The sequence below is a fragment of the Jaculus jaculus genome, chromosome 11 (genome assembly GCF_020740685.1).
Source record: "Jaculus jaculus isolate mJacJac1 chromosome 11, mJacJac1.mat.Y.cur, whole genome shotgun sequence".
NCBI lineage: Eukaryota > Metazoa > Chordata > Mammalia > Rodentia > Dipodidae > Jaculus > Jaculus jaculus.
In genome coordinates this window covers 50,572,005-50,594,648 of record NC_059112.1, presented here as the reverse complement: position 1 = coordinate 50,594,648, position 22,644 = coordinate 50,572,005, and the positions used below count along the sequence as shown (strand labels likewise).

General features: G+C 40.2%; 1 protein-coding gene across 1 annotated transcript in view; it reads left to right on the top strand.

Annotated features, from left to right (window-relative positions):
• The window catches only part of Cd38 (CD38 molecule), a 48,411-nt gene that overhangs the window by 12,845 nt on the left and 12,922 nt on the right, over positions 1 to 22,644 (top strand). Inside the window, exon 2 of the mRNA XM_045161855.1 lies at positions 20,147 to 20,276. Coding sequence (XP_045017790.1) covers positions 20,147 to 20,276 — 130 coding nt within the window. The remainder of the gene's footprint in view (positions 1 to 20,146; positions 20,277 to 22,644) is intronic.

Genomic DNA, 22,644 nt, shown 5'->3' with positions numbered 1-22,644 from the left:
AGAGTAAGCCAAACTCTGGCAAGGGGAAGCTGGCATGATACCTCTAAGCCTGCCTCCAATAACACATCTCCTCTAGCAAGTCTCCACCTTCCAAATTGTCACCAGTTAGGGACCAAACGTTCAGATCACACAAGCATATGGGGGACATCTAATCCAAACCATGACAGCCCTGGACACAAGGCCTGAGAGACACAAGACTCACCAAAGTGTGCACAGATGGTTAGCACTGAAAATATTTCCTGGTGTTGTGGGAGAGTATCAAATGACCTTGTGACTGTTAGGACCTGAATCATGCATAGGGTTGGGGCTTGCATGTGGGAATTGGGAGCCAGAACCCACAGTAAGATGGGCCTCTAGGAAGGAAGATCCTGGCAGTCATGACTTCAGTCCCATGCATCTTCACAGCTCAGAGATCAGCTCTTCCTGTGGACGATGAGGAAGGCAGCCACTAAGGACTGTTGCACAGGCTGAGGTTTTGGGCAGCAATGCAGGCTGGAGCAGGCATTTCACTGATAGCTCCTCATCCCAGGTCAGGAGGAGCTGGGAACAAGCTGGGAGAAACTCTCACCTTTGCGTCCTTTGTGGTCTAGCGTATAACTGGTCATATTCCAGTCTGTAAGCAGAAGTTCACTGAATTGCACTCATTTATGTCAATAAGACAATGTTTGTATACTAATATAAACAGTAAAAGACAGAAAATTCATCTGTCATCCCCTGCCTTCTATTTTTTATTTTTCCTTTTTTTTATTATCTTTTTATTTTTTTTTTATGCCTGCCTTCTAAGTATCACTTCTGTGCTCATATTTGCTGCCTTTGCATATCCTTTTCAGATCACTTCTTTTATTTTCTTTCCTTTTTGGTGCTTCTTCCTGTTTAAAATTTCCAGATTTTCTCAGAGGTTAATTTTCTATTTTCACTTCCCTGGATCTCCCATCTTAATGACTTCAGCATGCTATTAAGGTGAACTCTGACCTTTGTACACATGTGAAGAAACCACAAACTAGCAAAGAGAGGAAAACTTACTGATCTTGGGCTGGAACTGGCAGAATCATGAGCCAAAATAAACCCATCATCTTTACATAAGATTATATCAAACATTTCATTATGGTAATAAAAAGTTAATTAATACAGCTTCAACTACAAAAAAGTCAAGGGCAGCCAACTTTAACAACATAATTTGAAAGTATTGTTCAATGTTCAAATCTTGAGAATTTAAGAGCATAGCTTTCATAGTATACAGAATCAGTATACATTAAAGATTTATTCATTTTTAAGGGAATTGGTAAAATGGTAAGCTCAGCTTAAATAGTATTTTGAAACACTGAGTATTTGAAATATTTTAAGAAAGTAATTAGATTGAGGGTAGATATAAAACTGGGGACTGTTCTAAAGAGTAATGAAAGTCAGAAACTTTGTGATATATTTTATTGCAGAAAAATTATTTGCATCTCTAACATACAAAGATCTACCAGCTACCATTTAACTTCGTAAGGTTTGAGCTACAAAGTGGTAGTAAATAGCAATGGAAACAAAATATAGATTCTACTAGATAATTGATTCTTGGCTAAATCTGTGCAGTATTATCTATTTAGTCCACTTTCTACTATTGTAATTAAGTAGCTAGTTGTGAGTAATGGATAAAGGAAAGAGAAATATTTAGCTCAATTTTGGAAGTCTAAGAGCATGGACTGTGTATATCATGTGGTCATACAGGAAGCCAGAGACCATGGAGGGACTCAAGGAGGCTGTTACAGCAACCTCTCTCACAGGAACACAGGAACTCACTTCCTCCATGAGACCAGCATATGAACACATTCAGAGAGCAATCCCTAAGGACTTAAAAGCGTTTTAGGTTCTACCTAGTAAAGTTCTTACCATCACAATTCTCTCACATGGGGAGTCAAGCTCCTAGCAATGCACCTTTGGGAGACACATGCAGACCATATCCAAACCATGGCAGTGTTCAAGCATGCCATTAAGAAGATTTGCTGCTCATCTTTTGGCCTTAATTCTAAGTTTTAAGTATTTTGTAATGTTCAATAAATAAGTCATTCCTGGAACTGGTTCCAGGACTTCCCCTCCACCATACTAAAGTGTTGAAGTCCTTTATATTAATGATGAAGTATTTGCATATAATTCTCTCACATTGCTCTTCATACTTTAACGTTTATTTCTATATTAGTTATAATGGCTAGTACAATGTAAATGCTATGTAAATAGCATGTTATTCTCTCTAGTCTAGAGAATGATAATGATGGGAGAAAGTCTGTATATATTTTATACCAATCACTTTTTAAAATATTTTATTTATTTATGAGAGAGATAGATTATGGGCATCCCAGGGCCTCTAGCCATCACATATAAACTTCAGATGCATGCACCACTGTGTGCATCTGGCTTATGTGGGCTCTTAGGAATTGAATCTGTGTCCTTAGGTTTCACAGGCAATCACCTTAGCTGCTAAGCCAGCTCTCCAACCCCCAATTCTTTTTTTTTTTTTTTTTTTTGTTTGTTTTGTTTCTCAAGGTAGGATCTCACTCTGGTGCAGGCTGACCTGGAATTAACTATATAATCTCAGGGTAGCCTTGAACTCATGGCAATCATCCTACCTCTGCCTCCCAAGTGCTAGAATTAAAGGCATGTACCACCACGCCTGGCCCCCAATTCATTTTTTTTAAATAATTTTTAAATTTTTATTAACATTTTCCATGATTATAAAAAAATATCCCATGGCAATTCCCTCCCTCCCCACCCCCACAGTTTCCCCTTTGAAATTCCATACTCCATCATATTACCTCCCCATTACAATCATTGTACTTACATATATACAATATCAACCTATTAAGTTTTTTAAAAATTGTTTTCTGGGGCTGGAGAGATGGTTTATCATTTAAGGTACTTGCCAATAAAGTCTAATAACCCCACAGTTCCCCAGTACCCATGTAAAGCCACATGTACAAAGTGTAGCATGCATCTGGGGTTCATTTGTAGTGGCAAGAGGCCCTGCTATGCCCATTCTATCACTGTCTCTCTTGTTTCCCTCTCTACTTGCAAATAAATACATAAATTTGTTTAAGTGTTCAATGTGCAGTGGGTTGGATCCACAGATGTGAGCCCACCAATACAGAGACTAATTGTTGACATGAGCTCTTGTTATGCTCTGAAAGTTCTCCTAGATCCTGAGTACACATCAGCAAAGATAGCTTAGAACATTCCTTAAATTTGTGGAACTTATATTTTCATAGGCAGAGAAAAAAGACATGAAAACAAGAAAATATATAATATAGCAATTGGTGAAAATTATGAAAAGAGCATGAAAGGGTGTTCACCCTGTGTTCAAATTTTCATGTTTTTGTGTATATATGTGTGTATAAATGTGTGTCTGGATGTGTAGTATATGAGTGTGAGCACAAGTGTTCATATGTGTATGGGTGGGTGTCTGTATGTGCATTGTTACAGAGGTTGAGGTGGGGTGTCTTTCTCAGTTGCACTCCACCTTAGGTTTTGAGGTGAGGTCCCTCACTGAACCTCGAGCTCACTGCTTTGGCAGAGTAGCGAGTCACAGAGCTGGAGGGATTCTGCGCCTCCCTCTCCACAGCTAGGGTTACAGCTATCAGCCACCATACCCAGCTTTCACGTGGGTGCTGGGCATCTGAACTCAGCTTCTCATGCCTGTGCAGCAAGAATTTTACTCTCTGAGTTATCTTCCAGCCACCATTATTTTCTTAAAAGTATAGTTTTAGGGCTGGAGGGATGGCTTAGTGGTTAAGGCATTTATTTGCCTATAAAGCCAAAGGACTCACGTTTGATTCCCCAGGACCCATGTTAGCCAGATGCACAAGATGGCGCATGTATTTTGAGTTCATTCTCAGTGGCTGGAAGCCCTGGCACACCCATTCTTCACCACCCCCCCCCGTTTGTCTTTCTCTCACTCTCACTCTCGCTCTCCCTCCTTCTCTCTGTCCAATGAATAAATAAATAAATGTAAAAACTTTTAAAAAGTATAGTTTTATTATCAATTTGTTCTATTCTAGTATCACGCTTTACAGTATACAAACATATAATATTTCTTTATTTCTATTTTCCTCTTTCATTTATACATATGTATTAGAGTGTTGGACAGATTAGACCATTTGGCTGGCTACATTCTTGTGGCATTGTTTAACATGCTATCTTAGTGCTTTCCTTGCCTGTTATTAACTGAGAGCAGGTTAGAGTGAGTTGGACCAGGGAATAATTTTCTTCAACGCCACATCAAGAGACTCAGAATATCTCACTGTCCCACATTTGAGTGTGGATATCAGGGTTGGACGTCATGTGCCTGGCCCATCCTTTCTAAAGCTCCACACGGCAACTGTTCATCCAATTAGTTCAGCAGTATTTGATGGCTGTGGCCAAGACTGATGAGTTCCATACAAATCACCAGATTGGTATTTTCTAAGTGGAAAATTCCTTGGGCACATATTTACTGGAATTCTTCTGAACAGAGGACTTTCTCCACCATTTGGGTGCCCTGTAAGAGAAGTCATAAAAGAAAGACAGGACAGGCACTTAATTCCTTCCATTTATCAGTCAATTGACAAATGTATTAGCCAAGGTTGTTCAGAGAAACAGAACCAATAGAAGGTTTAGATAGATGCTAGATAGATAGATAATAGATGAGATAGATGATAGAAGATAGATAAAAAATAGATGATAGAAAATAGACAGATGATAGATAGATAGATAGATAGATAGATAGATAGATAGATAGATAGATAGATAGATAGACAGTTTATTAGAAGGATGGGCTGATGTGGTGATCATGGTCACTGAGAAGTCCCACCACAGGTCTTTTGCAGCCTGGTGATGCTTGGATGCCATAACATTCTCAGTCTTGAGTCCCAAGGCCTCAGAGCCAGAGCAGCCAGATGTAACTCTCACCGTGAGGTTAAAGCCCAAGGACTTGGTGGGCTGCTTGTATAAGTCTTGGACTCCCAGAGCCACAGAAAATAGACCTCCACCCCTGCTTCAAAGCAAGAGATCAATTCATTCATCTATATTTCTTCTCTCTAAGCTCCTTGCTGATTAGATGGTACCTGTCTGCTTTGAGTGCAGCTTTCAACTCCTACACTCAGGCTCATACACTCACCTTTTCTGAAAAAAGCCTCACAGACGGAACCACGATAACCCTCAAAGTGTCTACGTATATCTTAATCTAATCATGCTGATATCTAAAATGAACCATCAAAGTAGAATGATGAGTTGATGCTACATCAGTCTCTAAAGGTGAGCAGTGGATTTCTATTTTGAGTATCATCATGAGCTCACTGTCTTTATTATTCAATGAACATCAATTCATTGATGTCACTGTATTATTTAAATTCTATCTTTGGCCAGTGGGGATCCTTCAAATAGTGCTGTGGTGTTTTGATGTGACCATAGCTATTTGCTTATTTTATCATAATAAGCAGCCCATGCACACAGCATGTAAGTGTTATGTCCTAGAAATGGGATTTTCCCTCACTCTGAGGAATTTGGACTGCTTTTAGTGGAAATCATATTTAGAAAGACAATGAGAATACTGCTTGCTACCAGGTTGTCATGATTTTCTGGAGTTTTAGTGGACAGTGACAGAAAACATTCTTTTTTATTTTTAAAATATTTTATTTATTTAGATAGTTATTTGTGAGTGTGTGTGGGGGAATAAAGAGGCAAATAGAGATACAGAAAGTACAGCAGGGACTCCAGCCGCTGCAAACAAATTCCAGATGCATGTGCCATCTTGTGTATCTGGCTTATGTGGGTCCTGGGGAATTGAACCTGGGTCCTAGGTCTTCACAGGAAAATGCATTAACTACTAAGACACCTCTTCAGCCCACATTATTTTTTTTGAGGTGGGGTCTCAATATAACCCAGACTGACATGCAACTTTGTAGCCCAGGCTGGCCTTTAACACATCACAGTCCTCCTTCCTCAGCCTCCTGAGTGCTGGGATTAAAGGCATTTGCCACCACACTTGGCAAGTGTTTTCTTGATAGTAAAGGAAGAAACAAGTAAGTTATGAATTCACATCTATAATTACAATTCCATGCAAATGTCACAAGAATTTTGTTTTATAAACTTTAAGCTTGTATCTTCTTACACTGAAAATCTTGGTTCCTAATCTATTATGTGTTTGTTTCTGTATGTATGTGTGATATATAATAAAATGCACTTATTTGTATGTGTATGTAATTTTTATTGCTAACAAAATATATGCTAAGTGATGTAAGTTTTCTTCACGGTACTTTTCTTCAGACACGGCACATGCTACAAGTGCTGGGCTGTGAGCACACTATGCATTGGTGTGTTACATTTAGAGGCTCTCTGGCTGCTGTATTGAGAATAGATGGCAGCAGGACAAGGGCAGAAGCCTGAAGCTTTGGAGATGCTCTTGAAATGAGAGATGACTGCGACTTGAATTACAGTGAATGGTAGTGAAAAGTAGAGGGACTGTGGATACATTTGGGAGAGGAGCAGACAAGGCTCATGCCCAGCCTGTCCTCAAACTTCCCTGTAACCCAGGATGACTTAAATTGATGACTCTCCTACTTTTGAATCCTGGGACTCAAGAATGCAGCCACTCCAATCTATGGATACATTTTGATAGTAGGCCCCATTTGATTTGGTATGGGCTTGAGTATGGAATGTGAGAGAGATACGAGAGCGCAGACTTCAAGAGTATTGAGTTGAGCTATTAGAAACCCAAATTGCCATTTCAGAAACGGACAGAGGAGAGTGAAGCAATTTAGGAAAGGAATGGATTTGCACAATCTAGTGTTGCAATGTGCCTTTGCAATCATGCAGGTGGAGAGTGTGAGTAGTGAACTGGATGTGTGAGCTGCAGAAGCTGGAGAGCTGGAGAATTTGGAAACAAATAGTGTGTAGAGAACTTCAAAGAACAACATGTTTCTGAAGGAGAGAATAAAATCACATCTTTTAAGTGATTTTGATTGATCAAGTATAATATAGGCTGTAAACTGACCCTGACCCAAGGTTGGATAGGTTGGACAAAATTGATCACTGTAATGGATTAAGAGGAAACGTGAAGAAGTTGGAGACCATGTACATTTTTCTGGAAAGAACAGAAATGGAGTGGAGGTTGGGTGAACAAGATGGAAGCTATGCAAAGTCATCAGAGGGACGGCTTGGCTTCTTTTATGTAAGCTGAGATACCATCTCAGTGAGGGCTGCATCCAGAGTTCTATCATTTCCTTTCTAAATGGATATACCAATAGCAAATTCAGGGGCATTTTTACAAAATGACTCATGGTCATTATTGTTACTGGTCATCTCTGTCTGGATGTTCCCAGGTTCTTGCTGTCTTCTTCCAAGGTCTGGAAAGGATACACACAAGACGGAAAGCAGCCAGAAGCATTATGAAAGAGCAAAACCAAAGGGAAGGGTGGATGCTGAGGGAGAGCAGCAGCTTCTTGAGCTAGAGTGCCTGGGTCAGTATCTGGGGCTTCCTCTGATGGGGTCTGGGAGGAAGAGGAGCTTGTTGCTAAGAGTGCGGTTTGGGTAATTTTTTATTTTGATTGGCAGACACATTATATAAGGTTTTATCTACTACGCATGCTCCTTCCCACAATGCCCAATCATGCATAGGCAAAAGATGACAAATAGAGGTTTCTCCCTTTTGTTCACTCAGGGGATATGTTTTGCCTTATTGTGCATGCACCCAAAACTAGTCTAGGCCAGATGGCCCCTGTCTCTTGATCCTGGACACAACTTACAATTCATTTAAATAAAATATGACCACAAAAGGAGAGTTAACTAAAGGTTGTAAGGGAGGAGAAACTGATTTCTGTTTGAAGTGCACCTCAATGCAGGTGGGGGTCCCAGCTTGCCAAAAGGGTGCTAGGTGAATTGTAAGGAAAGGGGGCTGGAGAGATGGCTCAGCACTTAAGGCACTTACCTGAATAGCCTGACACAGGTGTGGTTCCCCAGTGCCCACGTAAAGCCAGATGCACAGTGATGCATGCACCTGGAGTTTTCAGGACCTGGCGCACCCATTCTCTCTGTCACTCTTCTATCTATTGTTTTTTGCTAGCGAATGCATTAAAAAATCAATTTTTAGGCTAAAGATATGGCTTGGCTGTTAAGGTGCTTACCTGAAAAACCTAAGGACCCAGGTTCAATTCCCTGTACCCACATAAACCATATGCACAAGGTGGTATATGCATCTGGAGTTCATTTGCAGTGGCTGGAGGCCCTGGCAAGTCCATATTCATTCTCTGTCTCTCTTTGTCTGCCTCTTTATTTCTTTTTCTTTCTCTCAAATAAGTAAAAAAAAAAATTTTTAAGTGGCCCAACTTGTTCAAGTATTCCTCATGCTTGTCTGCTTATTATTACCAAAACATTACTTAATTTTCACAGGGAAAATGGTTTTTCTTTTTCACTTACCTAACTTATTTATGTGCGATTTAATAGAATTATATAGTTATGACAAAAATACCAAAATACACATATTTATGAAGAGATATCTGAACATCTGAGTGGACAGAAACAAAAGTTCTTGAGTGTACTGCAGAGTAGCCTAGTAGCCATGTTGAAATGATTTGCTTTATAGAAAAAAAAAAAAAAAAGAATAGTGTTGGTTTGCTGGGTGTCAGTTAAATAGCTATGGGTTAAGAGTTTTTTTTTTTTTTTTAAGTGAATTAAGAATTGACTAGGTATTATTCTTGCTCTTAAAGGAATCCTTTAGAAATTGATCTGATCATGAAATCACAAGACTAAGTTTATCAAAGGAGAAATGGTGATAAGAATGGCAAGATTTTGAGACCAAGCCCAGAAAGTGAGTGGAAGATAACATCACGGTCTAGTTTCTTCTGTGTGCGTATTTCAGACCAAAGGTGAGAAAGAAAAGGAGCAATTGTATTTGTAAAGTTTCTAGTTCATGTACTTGGGAATTAGAATTTTTTCAGGGCGGGGAGGGGGCTAAAGGTTTGCTCTAGCCAGGCTAACCTGGAATTTACTATGTGGTTTCAGGCTGGCCTTGAACTCAGTGATCCTCCTACCCTTGCCATGAGCCACTACACACAGCAGAACTTTTTTTTCAGCCTCCCCTCCCCCACAAAAAACCCCCAAACGAAAGAACAGTAAATTCCCACTCTGGAGGAGGGGGATGAATAAACAAGAAAGTGAGAACTCCAGTCAGAAATTTAAAAAATACATCAAACAAGAGATTAAGATTTTTAACATTTTGTTACATTCTATGACTGACTTTTTTAATCTAACAATGGAAGTGAGATATGCACACTGTAGAACCCCAGTTAAAGATTTAAAAATAAGGGATGAAGAATATAAAATCAGGCTGGAGAGATGGTTCAACAGTTAAGGCACTTGCCTGCAAAACCTAACGACTGGAGCTCAGTTCCCCAGGACCCACATGAAGCCAGTTGCACACGGTGGTGCATGCATCCGGAGTTCGTCTGCAGTGGCCAGAGGCCCTGGTGTGCCCATTCTCTCTCTCTCCATGTATATATATGTATGTATGTATATGCAAATAAATAACAATAATAAATATTTTTAAAAGGAATCTAAAATCAACTGCCAAAGCAGAATCCTAGATAGTGAAGAACACCACAATTAAAACAAACAAGCAAACAAACACCAAATACATGAAATGTAAGGTGATGTAGGAAAGGAAGGGGCGCATCTGTCGAAAATGGACAACTTCAACATATGCAGTTTCATTTCCCACCGTTGTGTTTCAAGATGCTGTAGAAGGTTCTCTGGAATCCTGCCTTAGGAGCACATTAATTCACAGTGTAGAACTCTGTTTTGTATTCACTGAGGCTCATTTTCTTCATTGTTCTCACATGAGGGGCCTCATTTTCCTCCTCCGATATCTCCCCCTTTCAGTTAATATTGTCTATTTCTTAAAAATTAAAATATGATGAACACTTCTAAAAATATAGAAATGTAATAACATTGAAATGTCCAATTTCTTACCATAGTTATTAGATAATTTTTTGCCATATTTTAAAAGAAATAACATGTTATACATGAATATTTATAAAAAAAAAACAACCCTCCTACTGTTTCCTTTACTTCTTGCAGAGGCAAAACTACCATTTGTTTTTCCTGTATATTTCTAGAAATAATCTTTGCATCTAATCTAACAGTGTGTGTATATATATATTGTTTTTTTGTTTTTTGTTTTTTGTTTTTTGAGGTAGGGTCACACTCTGGCCGAGGCTGACCTGGAATTCACTATGGAGTCTCAGAGTGGCCTCGAACTCACAGTGATCCTCCTACCTGTGCCTCCTGAGTGCTGGGATTAAAGGCATGCGCCACCACATCCGGCTATATTTTTTTTTATAGTTTTTAACATGTATTCTGTGTCTCACTCCCCAACCCCATTTAACAATGTATTGTGGTGATCAACACAGTTGGGCCTCATCCTCACAGTTTAAAGACATTCATGTCAGGAATTTATTGTATGCTAGGCTTATGTCTATGGACATGCTCATTGCTTTAATATTTTTTGTTATATTTCACAAGTAATGCTGTGATAAAACTCTTTGGTGTATATGTATGTGCCTGTGTATAAGCTAGAACTCTGAAATAAACTTGCCATGTCAAAAAATACTACTTTGTGTATATGTGTGGGGTGTGTGTGTGTCTGTGTGTGTGTGTGTGTGAGAGAGAGAGAGAGAGAGAGAGAGAGAGAGAGAGAAACAGAGAGAGAGAGACAGAGAGAGACTGACTGTGGGTACACATGTGCTGTGGCATGCACATAGAGGTCCAAGGACAACTTTAGGGTGTCATTCTTTGCCTTCACCATCACTTGAGCGAGGGTCTCATTACGGTTCACGGCTGTGTTTTGTGCTCACCAGGCAGCTGCTCCACCTTCTCTTGTCTCTGTCCCCCATCTCTCCGTCAGTAGCTTCTAGCTTTTACATGGGGTCTGGGAATCTGAACTCTGATACTAAGGCTTGAGCAGCAAGCTGAGCTGAACCATCTCCCTAGCCCTACATATGCTATTTTTAATTTTAAAAGCAAAGCTGAAGTGATCTCTCTTCCTTTGGCAGTGAACGTTACTGTTTCCCATGCCCACGTGATGCCAGGTGTCCCCTGCTTCCTGATTGCCGGCACGTTAAGAGAAGATGTTATCTTGGTTCTGTTTTTACTTTGCATTTTTGTGTATTTCTGCTCTGTAGAAATAACGACTTTTTCCAGTGAACAATAGTTGACAAGTTAGATGACACTACTTTTTAGATTCATTTGTGCTGGACTATAAGCTCTAGTTCATGAATTTTAACTGTGTCGTGCTGAGTGGTCCTACCACACTTTCATTATCCAAGTGCCTCAGTCTCCATTTTTGCTGGTCCACACAATACTAAATCATATATGTGTGCTTGGGCATACGTAGGATTTTTCTAGTGTTTAGCTAAAGGCAAAATTGCTCATCCATAGACTGCCACTTTTACCTTTCCTGGGTTTATTTGTTTGCCAGAGTTGCCAAAAGGAACCACACGTTGTATGGTTTCAGCAACAGAAATGTATCATCTGACAGTCCAGAGGCTGGAAATCCAAAATCAGGGTCTCAGCAGGGGTGATTTCTTCTGAGGGCTGTGAGGGGCATATGTTGCTGGCATTCTCTGATATACCTTGCCCTGCACTTGGAATTCTCCACGAGCCTTATACCTTCCTGTTCCCTCTCCCTGCAGGCTTCTGTCTTTACAGCCAACTTTCCCCCTTTAAAGCAACCCAGTTAGAACCCACCCCACTGACCCCTTGACTTGAAAATATGCAAAGATACATTCTGAGGTACAGGTGGTTTGCAATTTCAATATCTTTATGAGGACAAAATTTCAGCCATACCACTAGATATGCCAGGTAAGAACTTTGGGCTACCAGGAAGGAAATACTCAGACGAAACAGGCTTGAAGCAAGAGATTTTTGACATGCACAATGAGACACTTAGAAGTGAAGTAGCCCAAGATCAGCTCAGCAGCACCGAGAAGACAGGCTCTTCCTAATCTTCCACCCCTGATGGCTTCTTCCCTGCAGCTTCTTGTCACAGCATAACTTCTTTGAGTGTACCTAATAATTCTGGGTCCAGTGTCAGTCCCCGTCTTCCCGGGCCAGTCAGAGCATCTATTACACTTGAACACTTCCTTCTGTTTTGAGTCTCATTTCATTCAGTTTGCATCACAAGCCGTTGTTCTTCTTTTTGAGAAAGTCTCTGTTTTTTCTCCCAGCACCCTAATGTTGGAGGGCCTTGGGGCTCAGCCCTTGCTCTAATCCATGGATGCACCATCTCTTCATCATCTTTGTCATCTTGCTTATTTCTTCATTCCATGGCTTCTCTTGGATTCTACCATGCATTTCCAACCTGAACTCCTGTTCAAAGCCATCTGTACCCAGCTGACGGCCACACCACCTGCCAGTGTCTCAGACCCCAAACCTTGCAATTGCCACTAATTCTTTATGCTGTTTCACAGCATATACCCATCCATTAGAAAATTCACAACCAGCCAGGCGTGGTGGTGCATGCCTTTAATCCTAGCACTCAGGAGGCAGAGGTAGGAGGATCGCCATGAGTTTGAGGCCACACTGAGACCACATAGTGAGTTGCAGGTCAGCCTGGGCTAGAGTGAGACCCTGCCTCAAAAAACAAAAATCAGGGCTGGAGAGATGGCTTAGTGGTTAAGCACTTGCCTGAGAAGCCTAAGGACCCTGGTTCGAGACTCAATTCCCTAGGACCCACGTTAGCCAGATGCACAAGGGGGCACGCACATCTGGAGTTCGTTTGCAGTGGCTGGAGGCCCTGGTGCGCCCATTCTCTGTCTCTCTCTATCTGCCTCTTTCTCTCTCTGTCACTCTCAAGTAAATAGATAAAAATATTTTTAAAAAATTAAAATTAAAAAAACAAGAAAGAAAATTCTCAACCAACTTAGCATCTATCACTTCACCATCTTGTCCACTGTTCTCCAGTCCTCGGCACTGCCTACACTTGCCAGCATTACTGGTCTCCCTTTCCCCTCTTTGCATAGTCTATTCCCTTGGATACATGTGTGTAATAAAGTCCTCTCCCTTCAACCCTTTGCTTAATGTCATCTAATGCCCCTGCCTTATTTAATGTTGACCACTGCTACATCTTCCCCATTCATTCCTTACAACCTTATCCTACTATTGCCCCCCCACCAGTGTTCAGGTCAAACTCATAAATTTCTAGCATACTATATAACTGACATAGTCTATTTTTTCTGTTGTCATTCTTTTTTTCATTTCTAAAAGTATTTTTGCATGTGCTATTAAGTGTGTGCATGCACACATCCCACAACACACACGGAAGTCAGAGGGCAACTTCAAGGTGTCTATATCCCATCTTCTTTGAGAGAAGGTCTCTGTCATTGCAACTGAATGACAGACCAGCTGGCCTGTGAGCTTCAGATTCTCCTGGCTCATCTTCCATTACCATAAGGCACTGGGATCACAGATACATGTACCACTTTACATCTAGCTGTACTTTGGCTATTGAACCCAGAATTGAGCCCAGGCAGGCAAGTGTTGCAAGCAGATGCCTTTAACAACTGAGCCCTCCCCCACCTCAACCCGGCCCAGGCTGTCTTCTGCTACTTACTCTAGTAGGACACGAGCTCTCACCAGGGCAGAGAACTTTGTCCCATTCTCTGGCAATGATGTGTGATCATGAATGAACCTAGCACCTAGCATGAATGAACCTAGTATGCTCACTAAATACTTCCAGGATTACTGAATTAATAATTTCTAAGAATTCCTTCAATAAGAAATGTTTTCTTGCTGGGCGTGGTGGCGCACGCCTTTAATCCCAGCACTCAGGAGGCAAAGGTAGAAGGATCGCCATGAGTTCAAGGCCACCCTGAGAGTACCGAGTGAATTCCACGTCAGCCTGCGCTAAAGTGAAACCCTACCTTGAAAAACCAAAAAAAAAAAAAAAAAGAAATGTTTTCTTATTTTACAACCCTACTCAGGAAATCCTCACTACTTCAGTAAATCTCACACGCAACCTCCTTCTTCCACTAGGTGGCAGGCTTAACTCGAATTTAAGAATTAAACAGAACAATTAACCTGTTTGTTTTCATTGTTTGGAAGACTGGGCAGTTCAGGGAATGTCTCACTGCCCCTTGAGAGCTACCAATGTGGAGGAGAGCGGGCTTTGGGGTGAGGGCTTTCCATGGGAGCAGCACATTATAGGGTGGATAGGAATGGAAATAAGGTTATTATTTGGGGAATGTTGTAAATTTAGAGGGTGGTAACATTAGGCTAACAGCATAAAAACTGGATTTAATGTCCAAATACACATGTTCTTTCCCATAGCACAAGACATTTTAGTGTGTGTGGGGGTGCGAGGGGGGGGGTGTTTACATGCACATTGGGATCACAGATACATATATTACATACATCTAGCTTTGCATGGGTTCTGGGGATCTAAATTGTGTTCATCAGGCTTGCATAACAAGCATTTTTAACCACTGAGCAATCTGCCCAACCACAAAACTTAAGCTCTTTCTGTCCCACTCACTTTAAGCCAGTGCCTTGGAATAAATGCCTTGCTCTGATAGTTAGCCTCTTGGTGATGTAGGGATGGGACAATTTCATTTCTGCTAGAAGCAGCTCAATTTGGAGGCTGGGTGCATGATATTAAATCTCCTCTGGGAGGTGGCATTGTCTAGCAAAAGGAGCAAGGTTTGGCTTGCAAGGGAGTGCTGCCCTGAGCTTCCGTCCCTTTACTTCTGAATGAAGAAACATGGACAGACGCCTCCCTAGTGGCTTGGACGAGGGTTTGATGTCTGTATGAACTGGCACCTTGTGTAGTGTCAGACCTGTGGAGAGCACTGGGCTGGATTTTACTCCCTCTCTCTACAGCTACTGGAGTCAGCCTACAATGGGCAAATCATAGGAAAGGAAGGAGTGATGGGTTAATCGAAGCAGAAAGACCCCATTCTACCTGTGGGTGGCACCGTTCCATGGGAGAGGGTCTTGGATTGAGGAATGAACAAAAGGGAGAAAGTGAGCTGAGTACTACCATTCATCAGTGTTTCCTGACAACAGGTTGAATATGATCAGCCACTTCCTGATCCCACTGCCACACCATCCTCACCGTGACAGAGTGTATCCCCAAAACCTATAAACCAAAGTAAAATCTTTCTCCCTTAAGTTGCTTCTTTCAAGTATTTTGTCATAGCAACAAAGAAAGTAACTAACATAGTGTCATAAGTAAACATAGCCGTTATTCCTATTAGCCTTGATACATTCTTTGTGGTTTGATGTTCTTTTTGCCTATGCTCACATCTGATGCCAGGGTTCTGTGGAATTGTTTATGTTGAATTGAAGAAGCTTATTATCTGTCTTGAGTACCAGGCCACATTGTCTGACCTCCTGAAGGTCAGAGCTGTGTTCTCCATTATCACTAACACCTCCACAAGCAACTGTGCATTATGGGTACTAGGGAGGAGGAAGAAGACACGGGCGGGAGATCACTTGACTCAGTTTGGGAAGGGGTGCTCTTTCAGGAATGAAAGGAACCAGTGAACTGGTCCAGTCTTCTTGTCCATGGGACAGGCATGCCAGAATGCCTGAAATAGAGACTCTTTTCTTGATGGTCCATAGCAAGATGTCCTTGGTTAAATAATTATTTCTAGAAAATAAATTCAGGAACTGTGAGACATGACTCCCAGAAAAATCATGTGAAGTATAGAGCTCTCTGGAATGAATGAGGGTGTTTTATCACTTAAATCCTTCTGGCTATGTGAAGTTCCCTACAGACTTTCTCTTAGTGACCTTATCTGCTATTATGAATCAAAAAGCATGTCTTATGTGGGAAAGAAAGAGGACATCAGGGGCCTTAGAGGGTGAGCCATGTTTTCTGGGTCTTATTTGAACTTCTTCACTACTTGCCTCCTTTACATTGCTTGTAGAGTCTGATTTTTTTTTTAAATTTCCATGTGATGTAATAATTCCATCTTGCTTAAACATACAAAGAAGTATTTAAAATTGGAAATAAAGTTCCACTGTAATAGGTCTATATCCCTCTGTGTCCAGTCTGTGTATATTTGACATCTTTAGACTTCAGAATGTGGGTTAGTGACACTTTGCTAAACCTTACCAGACTACATGATGTGGTCCTTAACTGGATGAGAGTTGGGAAAAGACATTTTAGCCTAAGGCTCGGGGTTAAGAACACAAACTATCAGGTCAGGACCCAAAGTACTTTAATAATTACGATAGGTGTGTGTGTGTGTGCACATGTGCACTGTGTTTTATAGTACAAGTACCAGCTCTCCAGCCCCCAGCTGATTTATTTTAATCATATGTTTGCCCAGTTATACATAGGCATACGATGGTGAATAGGGCTTTCTTCTTAAAAGTTGACTTACAGGACACAGTTTGCCTTACTGGGCATATGCCCCAAGCCAGCCCAACCTGGATGGCCCCCTGCTATTCTGATCCCAGATCTGTCTGAGAATATATTTCAGTGGTTACTATCACAACAGATGGTCACTAGGGTGAGGAGAAAACAGGTCACTGTGTGGAGAGGGGTGTACACAGCTGGTCAGGTTGGGGTCCCAGGTGCCCACTGTGTCTACTGCTCAAGCCATGCAGTGTCCAAGGTGGCTAAACTGTTCTCTATGCTTGCCTGTCTCACAAGTAGAAGGCGGGCTAGCAGAGAAGTGACAAGAAAGGGGACAAGCAAGAAGAAGGCAGTACAAGAATAAGTGACAATGATCAAAGTACATTATATGCAAATGTGACAGTGTCGATGATTGTCATTGATTAGTACAATTAATATATGCTGGCAATTTTTTTTCTATTTAAAAGAAACTGTACAAAAGTCTGATCCTGGGGGCTGGAGTAAAGAGTCGGTGAGTCAAGTGCTTGCCACACAGGCATGAGGACTGGAGTCAGGACTCCAGCACCCACATAAAGGCCAGGTGGGCTTGGTAGCCCACCTGTGGTCTCAGCTCTTGGGAGGCAGAGACAGGGCCCCCAGGGAAAGCTGGGTAGCTTCACTTCTCGATATGGTGAGGTCTGGGTTCAGTAAGGAAAGTGGGGCACAATCAAGAAAGACAACCAGTGTCAACTCCCGACCTCTGCACTCATGCACACACATGTGCACCCACATGCGTACAGACACGCATACACAAGCCACGCACACATGCACGGAGAAAGAAGTCTGCATTCTGCACATGGACGGTACCAGGTACAATTTCTGTCTGAGATACGTTACAGTCAGGTATTGGGAAAGTTTATCAGTAATATGGAGGAAAGAAAAGTAGAGTTGCATTAGTAAGAAGCCAGATGGCTGCTCAAGAAAGTGCTGATCAATGTCCATCGTCACAGTTGTTATCCTTCGTGAGGGACTGATCAGTGAGGGCCATTGGCTAACTAGCTGCAAGTTGTTAGCAGGAATCTGACTTCCCACGATCTGCTGATCTCCACAGTATGTCCAAATGCCTGTTCTGAGGTTAGTGCTTAGTGGAGCTGCTGGGCCACTTTTATTTTCCTTATGTCCCAAAACTTATTTCAAGAAACATTAGTTTAAGGATTCAAACCCTTAACACATGCACACACACACACACACACACACACACACTCACATTCGTTTGCACAACCAGGGTGACATACTGCCTTGATTTTAAGGATGTAAGATAGCTTTGTAAGGTGAGCCTCCACTTTTGTTATTGCCTCTCCCTATCTTCTCTTATTTGAGGTAGAGGCAGGGCAGATGGAAGATCTGATCATTAGCGTGGGAAGGGAAAGAGATCAGGGCTACAAAATCTTGCAAGGTCAGTTTCAACAATACTACTCTATTCTTTGCTCCTCAATAAGGAAGGCTCTCAAAGTTTTATCTAATATTTGTTTATTTAGTTTTGAGAGAGAGAGATAGAGAGAGAATGGGCACACTAGGGCCTCCAGCCACTGCAAACAAACTCCAGACAGATGCACCACCATGTGCATCTGGTTTATGTGGGTTCTGGGAAATCCAACCTGGGTCCTTAGGCTTGGCAGGCAAGCTTCTTAACCACTAATCAATCTCTCCAGCCCTCTCAAAGTTTTATTTTTTTGACAATTTTTATACATGAAGTTAAGGCAATTTGATCAAAATGTCCTCCCAAAACTTTGTCTCTCACCTCACCCATCCCCCTTCACTGAAGCTCTTTTCAATAAGACCTTTTCTATTTTGATGACTCTCAAAGTCTGAACCTAGGGTTTGAACCCTTAGCTAATGTTTCTTGAGTGGAGTTCTGGGACATAAGGCGTACAAAAGTGATTTGGGAAGTATGTGAGGTTTTGGTGATTAAATAAGAGTTTGCCCAATTTCTGGTTTGTGGTAGGTAGATACTCAGCACACAGTAATTTCTCTTTCCTGCCAGACCTTTAGCAATGGAAAATTCTCTCCTTTTTCTTTCTTCCTCGGCCTCAAGTCCTGAAGATGCCACTAAGGCATATAGCTGGAGAATTTTATGAGAGTTGGAATCTGAAACAGAAAGTTCCTAAGAAAGTGACTGCATTAATTAATGGAATTAGAAAATAAACTCTGAAAGCAAAATAGCTGGCCAATGTTTTTTCTCTGTACCGCTCCCAATGGTACTACATAAATTTTGATTGACACTGAAGTGCATAATATAATTACTTTTTCTTCTTTTTTTCTTCTTTTTGTATATAAAATGCATGGACATAAAGGTCACTAATGGCTTCCTAGAATAACTTTCAAAAACAAACATGGATGAAGTAGAAATGTCATGTCCAGGTGTTAGAAGAAAGCATCATCAACAACAACAAACTTTGGTTGAACTCTTCAACTGTTTGCTTATATCCATTGATTCTCAAAGCAAACCTGCATCAGATTTGCCTGGGGCTTTATGAGAGTGCAAATTGCTGAGTCCTGCCCTACACTAACAAGTACTTCTTCAATGTCCTGACTTATTTTTAAAGTTTTAATTTCCATGTAGTAGTTGTTTAAACTGATGGAGCACAGTATTGACATTTACATGCATGCATACAATGTGTAACAATTAGATCAGTCTAAATGGCATGTACACCAGTTATTTTATCATTGCTAGGATAAAATTCCTGAGTAGAAGTAGTTTAGGGAAGGAAAGAGTCTATTTTGGTTTATAGTTCCCAAGGGGAGAGTTCATCATCTCATGAAAAGCATGGCAGAGGCCAGTAAGTCAGTATCATATTGTCACATTAACAGGGGCAGAAAGGATGAGAAAGAGATAGAAAGAAATAGGGTCTCTTCCAATGACACACTTCCTCCAGCAAGGATCCACCTTCTAAAGGTTCTAAAGGCTCCACAACTTTCCCAAGTGGCATCACCAACTGGATATTATGTATTCAGACACATGAGTCTATGGGGGACATTTACATTCAAATCACCACAGTATGTCTATTCCCTCAGGCATTCATGATTAGGAACATTTACAATTATATATATAATATATATTAATATTATTATATATTAATATACATTATATATAATTATATAAAATATCATCTATATAAATATAATATATTATATATTAATATTATATAATATTTAATAATAATTTATATATTATATATTATATATTATATATTATATATTATATATATAAATTATTATATAAAATATTATATATATAAATATAATATAATTATAATTATATAATATAATTATAATTAATTTATAATTAATGTGTTAGGAATATTTATAATCCTCTCTACTGGCTTGTTGAAGTGAACAATGGTGGTCAATCATAGCTACTGCTATGTTATAGAACATTATAAATTATTCTTCCTAGTTGAGTGAACCCTGCAACAACCCATTAACCCAAATAACCCAAATAATAACCCAAATAAGGTCACATTTTAGAGTACAGGAAGTTAGGACTTTAGTATAGAGCACAATTCAACCGTACCACTATCCTAGTGGATATGGAGCAGTGTCTTGTGGTTTTGATTTCTAGGTCACTAGTAACTAATGATGTTAAACACTTTTCATGCAGTTGTTGGTTAACTTCTTATATCTCTTATGAAAAAACTGCCTTGTCTGTATTCTGTACTTTTGTTGTTAGGTTTAAGAAAGTTAAATGTTTAAAAAATAGATCTGTGTTCATTATGTTTTCCACCTTTCACTTTACAGAAATAAAGATTGCACACAGATAATGGCTGCATTCAAAGGAGCATTTATTTCAAAGAACCCTTGCAGCATCACCAAAGAAGACTATCAGCCACTCATTCAGTTAGACACCGAAGCAGTTCCTTGCAACAAGGTAACTAGGGCACTTATCATAACACTGGGAGGAAGCCAGAGGGAAGACATCACAGGACCAATCTTAGGATGTGGTAGAAGGACTATGCACTGTTGGTGGTGGTTGGTGGAAACGGAGTTGGAGTATTCATTGGGGGAATTAGGATAAAATCAGGGTTTAGGACATCTGTGGAAGAGAAGTATGAGATAAATGGGCATAGAGAAAGAGGAAAGAAGAATTGCCCCAAAATCAGGCAAAACAAATGACATAAACCCATATAAACAAAAATAACCTGACATATAATTATAAATCTTCCCCTGGTCTCTGATATAGATAGATAGTAGTAAGGCCAATTTTCATTGAAAGAGTACTCTTGTTCTCTGTCTCTTTCTCTGTGTCTGTCTCTATCTCTTTCTTGACTCTCCTGGCCCTCACTTTCTTAGGCTTTCATAGGCACTCTATGGAATAGACAAACTGGGTACTAACATTCCCATTTTACCACCGAGAAAAGTAAATCTTGGTGATTTTAGTTGGCCAGATATTGCCCAAGTGTGCCAGGCTTTAAAGTCACCAACTGAAATGTAAACAGAATAAGCTTTTAATACATTGATTACACTGGAAAAGTTCTCTTATAAGGTGCATCTTTTATAAAGTAAGTGTTTGAAGCAAAGATCCGTGTGAACAAACTTGCCTTTATAAAGCTCTTAAGCCCTTCTCCAAATGATCACCTTTCATCTCCTGAACAGGGATGGTGTTTGGTAAATAACTCATGTTGGTCTCTTTTGAGTAAGTAAATATGTCACAGATACTGCACTGCATATTTCATTTTCATGTCCTCATACAATCTCCATAGCATCCCATGAGTACATTACAGTCATTATTACTGCTTAAAGTAAGTGTCAATGCTGAGAGCTTTATATGGAGTATGACTTTAGGTCTCTGCTGTGGTCAACTATATTTTGCTGTTTCTACTAGGAATAAATAGACTCATGAGTCAAAATACTATTCTAATATTTGATTGCACATACATCTGAGGGGGACACTGAAAAAAACTGAATTTTGTGGTGAAGGTAGGGAAGATTACAAAGGGGTTAGGGAGCTTTGTAATAATTAAAGAATATTTCTAGGGGCTGAAGAGATAGCTTAGCACTTAAGGCACTTGCCTACAAAGCCAAAGGACTTAGGTTTGATACCCTAGTACCCACATAAAGCCAGATGTACAAGGTGACACATATGTCTGGGATTTGTTTGCAGTGGCTAGAGGCGCTGGTATACCAATTCTCTCTATCTGCTTCTCTTTCTCTTTAAAATAAATAAATAAAATATATTTAAAATTTATTTGTTTATTTTTTATTTATTTCTTTGAGAGTGACAGACAGACAGAGAAAGAGGCAAAGAGAGAGGAGAGTGGGAGCACCAGGGCTTCTAGCTACTGCAAATGAACTCCAGACGCATGTGCCCCCTTGTGCATCTGGCTAACATAGTCCTGGGGAATCAAGCCTTGAACCGGGGTCCTCAGGCTTCACAGGCAAGTGCTTAACTGCTAAGCCATATCTTCAGCCCTAAACAAAATATTTTTGAAAAAAAAAGAATATTTCTAGAAATAACACAGAAGCAAAATTGTTCACATACAACTTAAGAGTACTGATACTCATTAATGTTGCCTATAGATATGATCTGTGTTTTTAAAAATATATTTTATTTATTTTTACATATTTCATTTTTATTTATTTCTTTATTTGAGACAGAGAGTGAGAGGAAGAGGCAGAGAGAAAAAGAATGGGTGCACAAACAAACTCCAGACACATATGCATCTGGCTTACATCTGTCCTGGGGAATAGAACCTGGGTCCTTTATCTTTGTAAGCAAGCACTTTAACCACTAAGCAAACACCCCAGCCCATGATCTATGTTTTTTTTTTTTGTGTGTGTGTGTTTTGGTTTTGATACTGGGTTTTGCCATGTGGCTCATACTTATTTCAAACTTCTGACTCCTGTCTCAGCCTCCTGAGTGCTGCTATTAAAGTATATATCACCATGCCTGATTCAGATGTAATCTTATGCCTTATAAAAGAAAGATTTTGACCAGTTGATTTTAGACTTTTTGTTTGCAACCCAGACCAATATATTAATTTTACTTTGTGACCTAGAAGGTGAAACACACATACTCTCTTTCTCATACTTGTACACAGAAAGCAATGATGCCCATGGCAGCTATTGCTTCTTGTGATTTACTCTGATAACTCCTGTTTCTTTCATTTACACAATGTGAACTTGCTTTTTTGAGGTACTAGAGATAGAAGTCAGAGCCTCATGCATGCTAGCCAAGTGCTCTACCACTGAATCATATCTGTGGCCCTTAGATTAATTTTTAACCTACTTAATTGATC